The sequence below is a fragment of the Acomys minous genome, assembly GCF_964271855.1.
Source record: "Acomys minous genome assembly, chromosome: 18".
In the NCBI taxonomy this organism is placed as follows: domain Eukaryota; kingdom Metazoa; phylum Chordata; class Mammalia; order Rodentia; family Muridae; genus Acomys; species Acomys minous.
The window spans coordinates 55083251-55094692 of record NC_140501.1 but is presented as its reverse complement, the minus strand read 5'-3'; the positions used below and the strand labels follow the sequence as shown (position 1 = coordinate 55094692).

The 11442-nt window shown below is 46.5% G+C and overlaps 1 protein-coding gene across 4 annotated transcripts; it reads left to right on the top strand.

Moving 5' to 3' along the window:
• Positions 1 to 4460: 4460 nt before the first annotated feature.
• Positions 4461 to 10322, top strand: PRSS51 (serine protease 51). Of its 4 annotated transcripts, none has more exons than XR_014776387.1 (6): positions 4461 to 4593; positions 5709 to 5901; positions 6524 to 6783; positions 7259 to 7401; positions 7572 to 8003; positions 10096 to 10184. XR_014776387.1 is itself a non-coding variant. In XM_084767217.1 (6 exons), exons 1-6 carry the CDS (start codon positions 4530 to 4532, stop codon positions 10171 to 10173), a joined length of 795 nt encoding a protein of 264 aa, XP_084623343.1. In that variant the 5' UTR covers positions 4461 to 4529; the 3' UTR covers positions 10174 to 10322. The 4 variants fall into 4 exon arrangements, 2 of the variants coding, with proteins under 2 accessions (XP_084623343.1, XP_084623344.1); XM_084767217.1 differs by having other exon boundaries at positions 7572 to 7628; positions 10096 to 10322; XR_014776388.1 differs by having other exon boundaries at positions 4491 to 4593; positions 5709 to 5806.
• The last annotated feature ends 1120 nt before the right edge of the window (positions 10323 to 11442 follow it).

The following is an 11442-nucleotide window of genomic DNA, read 5'->3' as shown; positions in this document are numbered from 1 at the left end:
TGTTGAATATCTACTGCGATAATGGAAAACAGAACTGGCAAAGGATGTAGTGCTTGTGCAAGGGGCAGTGTGATGGCTAATACCTGAAATCACCTACGTGATAGCCTCTGAGGGATTATCTAGATTAAGTTAGTTAAGGTATAAAAGGCCACATCAACCATGGGCAGTACCATTCCTTAGGCTGAAATCCTGGACTGAATGAAAAGGAGAAAGCAAGCTGAACACCAGGGTAGCCAGATTTTTATTTTTACTACTTGTGGTTTCCTTTCTCTCTTCCACCATTCTCCACCCCGTTACTTCTTTCCTTTCAAACCCCCTAACACAAGATAGGAGAGGAAAAAAAAAAGATAGTGGTGAAAGGGGGTGAAGTTATCATTAGACTACGTCTGCTGATTAGAGCATCAAGTTCCTTGGGGGCAAATTTGATCTTTGGAGTCACAATATCTTATTTCTTCTTCTCATTTCTTTGTGGATGATTTGGCAAACCTCAACCAACAGCAACCAACCACCAACCAGCCACGACCTTGCCTCTTGGGCCTAGCATTTAAATAGCCTCTAAAAAGTTCCCAGAATTCCAAAAATCGCACACTCACAGAATCTACAGCTGACAAAACCACACTCCTGCTAGAGCACTAGGCAAATTATAGTCACCCACTATGAAGCAGCCGCTTAACCCCATACCTGGAATTAAAATGAAAACATATTCCCATAACATTTCTGTGTTTTTAAAAATTAATTTATTCACTTTACATCCAGATCATAGCCTCTCTCTTCTCTCACCCTGGTCCTTCCCTCCCTCCCTCTTTGCCCTATATCACTCCCCTACTTTTCAGAAGTTTGGGCCAATGCCTGGCCCAAACGGAGATCCACCCCATGGGAGTGTACTAACCCCTGCCACCAACCCATCCCAGCACATCAAAGTGCATTAGGATTGAGTGCATCCTCTTCCTCTGTGTCCTGGCAAGGCAGTTCTGCGAGGGAGAAGTGACCAAAAAGCAGGCGACAGAGTCCATGTCAGAGACAGCCTTTGTTCCTTTTACTAGGGGACCCACATGAATCCTGCCCACCGGCTACATCTGTGTAGGGAGCCTAGCTCCAGTCCATGCCTGGTCCTTGTTTGGTGCTTCAGTCTCCAAAAACCTCTCTTGGCCCTGGTTAGCTGGATCTGATCGTCTTCTTGTGGAACTCCTGTCCCTTCCAGGTCTTTCTATCCCCCCCCCAACTTTTCCACAAGACCCCTTACACTTTGCCCAATGTTGGTTGTGAGTCTCAGCATCTGTAGGACACTTGCTCAACTATGTTTATAGAAGCTTTATTTGTAGTAGCAGAAGTTGGAAACAACCTAAGTGTCCCTCAGCTAAAGAATGGATAAAGAAACTGTGGTACATTTGCACAATGGAATACTGCTCAGCTATTAAAAACAAGGGAATCATGAAATTTGTAGGCAAGTGGATGAAACTAGAAAAGATTATCCCGAGGCAGGTAACCAAGACCCAGAAAGACACACATGGTATGTACCCACCTATAAGTGGAATTTAGCCTATACTACAGGATAAACATATTACAATGCACAGACCCAAGAAGATAAGTAGCAAGGAGCATCCAAGGGAGGATGCTTACATTTCACTCAGAAGGGGAAACAGAATAGACAGTGGAAGTGGTTGAAGAGAGGAAACAAGGTAGGAGAGGGATCTCGGAAGGAAATAAGGGTGGAGGTCAGACCTGGGGAGAGTGGGGGCAGGAGGACAGAGGGCCTGCAGAGAAAAGAGAAATCGTGGGTAGGGGTATCTCTGGGACAAACTGGAGACCTAAGACAAGGTAAATTTCTGAGAGGATATGGGGGTGACTTTAGCTGAGACTCCTAATAGCGGAAGTCATGGAGACTGAAGAGGACACCTTTTAACTAGACAAGACTCCTGATGGAAGGAGGAGAACACTAACCCACCCACAAAAACTATGACCCAAAATTTACCTTGCCTATAAGATGTGCAGGGATAAAGATAGAGCAGAGATTGGGAGAATGTCCAACCAATGCCTGGCCCAAACGGAGATCCACCCCATGGGAGTGTACTAACCCCTGACACTACTAACCATACTCTGCTATGTTGACAGACAGGAGCCTACATAGCTGTCCTCTGAGAGACTGCACCCAGCAGCAAACCGAAACAGATTCTGAGACTCACATTTCTGTGATTTCTTTTCTTTTCTTTTCTTTTCTTTTCTTTCTTTCTTTCTTTCTTTCTTTCTTTCTTTCTTTCTTTCTAGAGAAACCAAAGTTACAAAACTCTCACTACATACCAACACTCATCCCTCTCTGCGTCCTCACTGTAGAGGAAATGAGTCCAGCTGCCCCGAGTTCCCACTACCATGATTTCCCCATCACAATGGACTGTACCCTCAAACCGTGATCCAGAAGAAATGCTTTTCCTTTAAGTTGCACTTGTAGAGGCATTTTTTTTTTCACAGTAAGAGAGCACGTAAAAATCCAGGAAGGTCTATGGCCAGGTGACTGCAACCTGGAGGAAGGAAGAAGGAGGAAGGAGGAAGGAGAAAGGAGGAAGGAGGAAGGAGGAAGGAGAGGCTTCTAGATGACTTAGGAGCCGTGGACATACACACCACTGTTCCCAATGAGGGTACTCCATTCCTTCAGCCAGTGTGCACAGGATGGTCGATGAATGAGAGCAGATAAGGCAGCATTTTTTTTTTCAGTAAGACAGGGATGCATCCTGGAGCAGCCTATTTTGTCATTTTAAAGTTAGGCATAACTAACATCTTAAAATGCTGAAGAAAGGATCACGATGTGGAGAGGGTAATGAGGGATGATGGGCAGGGGGGATATTAATTGAGGTGGCAGGAGGGGGGAGAGTTTCAGAACTCACATAATGCTATCCCTAGACGATCCTTTCCCCTACACTTCTCACCCAGCACCACCTCTGATTCTCCTCTGCTCCCGTAAGATCTCCAGCCTCCTAGCTGGCTCTGCTTCCTGCTAGTAAGCATCAAGGCAGACAGGGCATTGCTTCTCAGTCTTCCCTTGTCCCTGGCATCTCTTTCATTCCTAGGATCTCATAGACGGACCCTTTCTCAGACCTTTTGTATTCTCTGAACTTCCAATCCACACCGGTTTCAGGCTTTGCATGCTGTGGAGCCATGGCCATGGCACCCCAAAAGCTGTTGTTATTCTGTTTCTCAGTAGAGTCCTACAATGTCTCTCTGATCTCAGGCCACTAACATCTCTCACCTGGCCTATCCTACATGATATTTTCTGTTCTGGTTTTACCCACCCCCACCCATGTTTCCATGTCAAACCCAGAGTTCTCCTCTCTCTCCCCCCCGCCTCTCTCCGTGTGTCTCTCACTCTCCCATTCTCTCTTGCTCTCACTCTCTTACTCTCTGTGTATATGTATTGTGAGTGTGAGAGTGTATATGTGTGTGAGTGAGTGTATTGTATGTGGACGTGTGTGTGTGTGTGTGTGTGTGTGTGTGTGTGTGTGGTACATGTGTATGTGCAGGTGCATATGGAGGCTAGTAGACAAACTTAGGTGTCATTCCTGAGGCTTTAGTCATATAAATATATGCATATATATTCATTTTATGGATATGAGTGTTTTGCCCACATGCATGTATGTGTACCATGTGATGCATGATGCTCTTGGAGTCAGAAGCAGGCATAAGATGCCCTGGACTGGAGTTACAGACATTGTGAGCCACCTTGTGGATGCTGAGAGTTGAACCTAGGTCCTCTGCAAAAGCATCAAGTGCTCATCAATGACGGGTCATCTATCCATGCCCCACCCCTGACCCTGAATATATATATTTTTAATATAAGGTTTCTCACTGTCCTGGCTAGGCTAGGCTGACTAGCCAGTAAGCCCCAAGGATCTACCTATCTCTGCCTCCATAATGCTGGAATTACAAGCATGTACCACCATGCTCCCCCTCCCTCCCTTATAAAACACAGGTTCTAGAGATTGAACGCAAGCCCTTGCACTGCAAGGTAAGCACTTTGCTGACTGGACTATCTCTGCAACCCATCCCAGAGTGATCTCTTAATGTAAGTGGCACATTGCCACCCACTTCAATTCTTCTCCTCCGACCAAGCCATGGTAGGGTGGAAATTTCCCATAAAGGCACATGGGACTTCTGAGACCCAATTTCAGAGAATATAAAAATCTCACCCCGAGATCCAAGCTCTTTACTGCTAGAAGTAGCAGTAGAATAAATGGCTTCCCAATGTGCTCAGAGTTGAGAGCAGGGCCAGAGCACAAAGGCAGATGACAGTCATCAGGAAACATCACGAGTGTCCCTTAGCCACTGTGTAAAGGGACTGAATGCCAGGAAGGACAGGGAGAGGGACTTGGCTCAATCCGGCTGTACCTGCTCCTCCTATCTAATCCCAGAGCTTACTGTGACGTCACCAGGCCAGGCTCTGGCACGCATTTGTGATGCCCATCTGTGGCAGCTGCAGCTGCTGTTATATCAATGTGAGCAGGACGTCACAGCAGGCAGCACTGGACTGGAAGGACAAGATGATGCTCCCACTTCTAATTGCACTGCTCATGGCATCCAAGGGACATGCCCAGGATCACCAAGGTAAGTGTCAGGCCAGCCCAGAATAAAAGGTGGGGGATAGCCTGCCACCTCATCCCTGGATCCCCTAGAGTAGATGGGGAGCTCCGGGGGTGCAGAATTAGAGGTTTCTAGCCAAAATCCAGAGAACATAAAATCTCATCCAGAGACCCAAACCTCTACCACCAGAGGTGGAAGTAGACAGAATGTGGCTTAGAAAATGAGACTATAACCGACTAACCAAAGCAGATGTACTAGCCTGGATGAAGTTGCTACCTAGAGTGAACCCCTGAGGATCTGGGCCGAAAGTTCCAGAAGCACAGGAGACTTGTGGCTATATTGCTCCTTCCCTGTAAATGAAGGGAGGATCTTTCTAGGCCCACACCCTAGGAAGACGCAAGGCAGCATAAGGGTGTGGGGTAAAATAGTGATATATTTAATTTAGAAAACATTCATTAGGTCATATTGCTATAAGAAGTCAGTTCATGTAACATTTGCTCTGTGGTCCTGGGAAATGGCCCAAAGGGAAAGTTTGGTGGGTAGACTAGATGTGCAAATGTTTGGCATTCTTCCTGCAGAAATACAACAGGTACCTCCCCACACACACACAAAAGGATGCTGGTACTTATTTTCTATATTTGATCCTCCTCCTCCTCCTCCTCCCTCTCTCTCTCTCTCTCTCTCTCTCTCTCTCTCTCTCTCTCTCTCTCTCTTTCTCTCTGTCTCTCCTCTCCTCTCTCTCATTCCGTGTGTGTGTGTGTGTGTGTGTGTGTGTGTGTGTGTGTGCGTGTGTGTGTATAACATCTTTCTCAAAGCACTCACAGCTATTTTACAATTCTATCAAGCAACAGCATTAGCTGGGAAATTTCTGTTGCCTTTCATAGCATTGCCCTTCCAAACGCCCTCGAAGCGTACAGGATGTGTTAACGATGTCTGTGGCAGGTCCATTCTTGTTAACTTGCATTTTCCCATTCTGGCTATTTTCAGTTTGGAAGTATTTTCTAAGATCTGTCCTGTGGGCCCTCTCATTCGGTTTCCCTAGGATGCTGCCTGATCTTAGCTGGGAAGATTCTGGGAATGCAGAGTGAAGATTTCTCTAGCCCCCTCGTGTACCAGCGGCTCTCTGCTTTCTCTCTCAGAATCAGTTCTGTGTGGCCACAGACCTCTCTTCCCAAACTCATCATGGCTGCCATTCCGGGAGATACTGGAAGTCCAGAACGGCGAGTTCCCATGGCAAGTGAGTATCCAGATGCTTGGAAAACACCTGTGCGGAGGCTCCATCATCCATCAGTGGTGGGTTCTGACAGCAGCACATTGCTTCCCAAGAACCCTGTAAGTGTCTGGGGCATCACCTTAATTTACGTTGCATCTAGTAGACATGCAGTCTGGGATAGTCACTTGGTTGGTTGGTATATGAAGCTTTTGAAGCCACAGCCTCTGTGCCTGGTGGCTTTGAGGGTCTGGTCCTATCTAGTTGCCTTTCTTGAGTTGGTCAACTCTATCCAAAGTTGTCTGTTCCTTGTAGTGTTAGAAAAACCAGTGTAGGCTTCCCTTTTCCTGGCCACCACCTGTATATAAAGTCACTACATTAGATTCATTCATTCATTGTGCATTCATCGAACACTTACTGTGTACAGTTTTCAAGTGCTTGGAGTGCAGCAGTCAATAAAGATAGCCAGTATTCCTGTCACTAAGGTGTTCACATCTGGTTTTCCTCAATGGGAGCATTATACTTCTGTTGGTCAGAGCTTCCCCTGAGCTGATGGTTCACTCACTCAGAGATCCACCGGCCTCTGGGCCCTGATTCTGACCTCCTTGGTCTCTCTAGACCCCCACAGCATACCCACTATTCTGTCATAGGTAGTGGCAAGTTCTACTGCTTGGGAATGTGTCTGCAGCTACAACGTGCCCCACGGCCATTGTCAGCGGTGGTGCTCTTGGCCTCATTCTTTAGGTTAGAAGTGGTAGCCGTAAACATCACTGTGGTCATGGGGACCAAGACTATCAGCGATGTCAACTTGGAGAGAAAACACGTGCAGAAGATCATTGCTCACAAAGATTACAAGCCACCCCACTTTGACAGTGACCTATGCCTGCTCCTGCTTGCCACACCAGTCCAATTCAACAACGTCAAAATACCCATCTGCCTGGCGCAGGAGGAGAGCTCCTGGGACCGGTGCTGGATGGCAGAGTGGGCATCTGCTCATGACCACGGTATGCACCTTGCCTTCACGCCTGTAGGAAGCTCACGTGTAAGCTGGCTTCTGCTGAGCAAAATGATGGCTTAGATGAGGGGGACTCGGTTTTGAATTTTGGGGCAGCATCTGTCACCTTTTTATCATCCCTTTCCATGTGTAGAATAGCAGCAACACCTCTTTCAGTAAATCATGTAGATGGATAAAACAACGTAGATAAAATCCCCTGTAGACACAGGGAACAGAGAAGAATGTCAGAGCCTGAAAACAATGCTCCTTTTTTTATAGAGTCCATAAAAGATTTTGCCCACTCCACCATTGGCTGATGGTGGTTTCCCTGGAGCAGCGGGCACCAGTTACTCCACTCCTTTCCTTGCAGAGATCCAGGCTGGTCACCCTTGGAAGATGCTAGACTTCCACTCTGCTGTGTGTAGGCTGGTCTGTTGGTGGCCAATGCATTCTCATTCTCAGGATCGCTTCCTTACCTTGCTTAGGCTCAGCTAAAAGCTTAAACATGAAACTGAAGAAGCTGAGGTTGGTTCAGATGAACTGGAGAGCATGCGCCAAGAGGGTGGCTGACCTCTCTAGGACCATGTTGTGTGCCTGGAAGGAAGTGGGCACCAACGGCAGGTGCCAGGTACTCAACCCCCGCCACGCCCCTCCTCCCCACACCCCACAATTCTTAGGTTCCCAGAAAGAGTCCAGGAGGGAGGCTCTTGCTCATACGCTTAGCCATTTCTTATATCCCCTGCTGGACAGCCCGACTGGCCTCTCACACATAGTGCGTCTTGTTTTTCTCATTCTCAGGGAGACAGCGGGGCGCCCATGGTCTGCGGTAACTGGAAGACACGGAGGCTCTTTCAAGTGGGTGTCTTCAGCTGGGGTGTAACCTCAGGATTCAGGGGGAGGCCCGGTATTTTTATGTCTGTGCCTCAGTTTGTCCCGTGGATCCTGGAGGAGACAGAAAGGGAGGGGAGAGCTCTCACCCTCTCAAGAGCCTCTAGAGTCCCTCTGACTTGTGCTCCATGTTACTCCTTATTGCTAAGCTTGGGGTCTCAAATACTGTTTGCTGCCATGTTTGCTGGGAATAAATCAGATTGCTAAGCTCTGACCCTCTTCCTGTTTGCCCAGTCTGTTCTCTCCCATCCTCACACAGGCATCTGAGGAACGGCGACTATAGGTTGGTGTCTACATCAGTCAAATTAGCCACAGATTTAGCTCCCCACCTCACACTCTAAGGTAGGGATGTCAAACTCCATGCAGAAAGAGGTGCTGCTGGTGTTTGAGGAAAACATCATGTCCTCTCAAAGGAGGGTCAGGAGGGTGTGATTCAGGAAGTCTTGGAAAATGTGTCATGGAAAGTCACCTCATCTTTCCCTATCAACGAAGGAGGCACCGCCCGCATTGTGGGTCTTTTCTCACTCTGACATTCTAACTTGTTTCTTTCCTTTTTGTAACATGATCACACCCAGCCATAGACCAGCCTTGTTTCTGTCAGTCCAATACCCAACCTAGGTCTGCACCCAGGGAACTCCCAACCTAGGCTGCATGCAGATGCCTCCATGTCCCGGATATGCATAAAAAGCTCTCTGGATGTAGCAGGTAGGGTCAGGGATCTCTGGTCCAATATGAAGCTAAAAGTGGGATGTTATGACTCAAGGCTTGGAGACAACACCTTTCCCTTCTTTCTTAACTTATTCAAACCAACCAACCAAACAAAAAACCCTACCACTTCCCTATAATAAATTGTTCCAGAAATCTACCTACTTCTCCTTCCATGTGGAGACTGAGACTATCTAGTGACCAAAACCACCCATCACATGTGATAGTCGGTTGAACTAATCTAGCGACAGCAGAGCCAACATGCGCTTCCACTAGAGACAACTAACAGAGTAGCTTGTTGCCAGTTACAAAACAAAGGGTAAAAACTTGGGCTTAGAAAACCATGAGACCACAAGACCAGTCCTATACCATGCATCCAGGGACCATTGATGGCTCCATCTCTAGATATTTTCTAGGTGGTGACTATCTGGCACAGATATAAAGGAGGTAACCAGTTATATAAAGATAGGAGTTTATTTTCCCATTCATTCATTTGGATACTTTGTGAATGATACACATAGCAAGGATGTAGGAAAATACAAGATATGGAAGGCTCATGTCTTCAAGTGTGTGTGTGTGTGTGCTAGACTACAAGGTAGGACATATCTCTTACTGTAAATTGCAAGGTACTTTATAACATCTTGAACTAACAATTCACAAAGCGATATACCCCACCAATTCTGGGTAATCAAGGACAAGATGTGCAAAGACAAGGCAAACTGAAGCTATGTATTGGCAGATGTGTCTTCTGAAGGTCAAGATGCTCCTTTGTGGTTATGCACCCTTGAAGCTTTGGTTGGGGTGTGCCTTTATAAGAAACGAAGGTGCCAGGGCACTTGCCAAGTTGCCACGTGTACACACTAAGGAAAGATATGTGACCTCAAAGGACCTTGGTTTTGTTGTGATGTCATTTTCATTGTGGTTCACCCCCTAGTGTAAAAGGAACTTTTATTCACCTGTTTCAATTGTTGTCTTGGAGGCATACTGCCTCTGCTGCTAATCTAGGCCTGGTCCTAGAAGCTTCTAGCCTCCATATGATCCAACCTAGGCCTAGAATGTTTTCAGCCTCTGAGACTTACTGCTGAACAAGCTTGCCCTCACTTGTTCTTACTGAGCTCTACACTGGCTGGTTCAACTCAGCTGTTCTGGCTCAAACTCCTCTCTTAGCTGACTTGTTCAATCTGGCTTCTCTCTCAGCTCCTGAACTGCTCTGCTTGGCCTCAAACTAACTCTAGCAATCTTTTCTCATCTTCTGGCTCCTTCTCATTCTCTGGCTCATTCTGTTTTCACCTGTGTCTGGCTTGTTCTCTCACTCAACCTCTCTGTAAAATTCTCCAGGTAAAACTGCCTCCTCTCTCCTCATCCTCTGTGTTGCTCCCTTAAGTGGCTTTCCTTTTCTCTCTGTTCTCTTGAGAGTTGGGCATGTCCTATTCCGTCAAATCTTACTCTGATTTGTCACTTTTTCTGCCACTCAATTAGACATCACTTTCAAACATGGGTGCTTTCCTCTACAGCTGGATCACATAAACCTAGGTCTTTGGATATGCTTTCTTGCCAGAGCCTACATGTTCTAAATTAATATTCCTCTAAACCCTATGGACTTTCCAAGAGGAGGTGGGAGGAAAGTACCCTAAAAGGAAGATCTGGCCCATCATGATTTCAGAGGGAGAAAGGGTCACCCTATCTCATGAATGTGCCACTCATCTCTAAATATTCATGTCACCTTCAGGTTCACAATACGGAACCCACTATGCTGATACTTGCCTCTGGGACAGCCCACTCCAACAATTTCTCCTTGCTTTTCTGAATACATTTCGGTTTAAATCATTTGTGCTTCCTGGCTGAATTCTTTCTGTTGAGAAGACAGGAACTGAGAACTCACAGCTGTAAACCATCTCATCTCACTAACTAGTATCAGGATCTAACGCTGGGGTGTGAAATGCTTCCATTCGGGAGCCCTTAAGGGAGGTAAGTCCTACCCTTCACACCACGTCTGTGGAAGCTGCTGCAGATTAACCACCCAGGCCTGGAATTCCATCCCTCGGTTCTCAGATCTATGCAAAGCCTAACATTCTTCTCAAGTTTGGTAAAAGAAACAATGGGGGATGCTGCTTAAGTAGGGTGGGCTACAGAAAACATTTTGACCAATCATTTAGGAAATTCCTGTGAATGAAAGGTTAAGAGAAAGCAGAACCCACAGACAGGGAAAGCTCTGGTGTTCAGAAACAGTCTGATTTTTTTTTTGATGCAATAGATAAGATTCATTGGGGACCAGTTGTAGAAGGTTTTCTGGCTCTTTGATTACAAGTTGACATTGAGAATTTAAAACTCCAAGACGTTGGGGGTGTTGGTGTTTTGTGGGGTTTTTGTCTTTGTTTTTTAACTTTATACTGCATTCAGCAATTACAAGCCTTGTAGTTACCTCTCCCATCAGGGTATCTTATTGCAAAAAAGCCACTTGGTACCTTTTCACTGGTAGCTGAATTCAAGAATGACAGGTGATCAGTTGACTAGCACAGCATGCCACAGACTCCCACAATCCTTTCCCCACTAGCAATGCAGTCATTAGTGCCTTTAAACAAGTCAGGCCGAAACCACACCTAAGAGTCCTGTCTTTAAAGTAGTATTTTCTAGAATTTTCAGTGGCCAATTCTGTATTGGCTTGAAATGTGTCAAGGACACAGAAAGCACCCTGTGTGCCTCAGACAGAAAGGGAAGCATTGAAAGGCTGCATGCAGAGATCAGGAGGAGAGATGGTAGGCTTCCTGCTGAGCCTAGCCAACTACAGGAGTCACCAGAACCCACTTCTAATGATCTTCTAATTGTCCTCAGTATCTGAGAAGATTGACAAGAGGGACCCTGTTTGTAAGTCTGTCTACACCTGCTATGGTGTAGACCTTGTGATGATTGAATGTAGAGTCACCTAAGAGATGGGTCTCTGGACATGTTGTGGGGGATTATCTTGTGTTAACAGAGGTGGTGAGGCCTGCCCACTGTGGGCGGCACCATTCCCTGGCTTGGATCCTGCACTGTGTAAGTAGAGAAGGGGCTGAACCAGAGCATGCATTCATCGTTC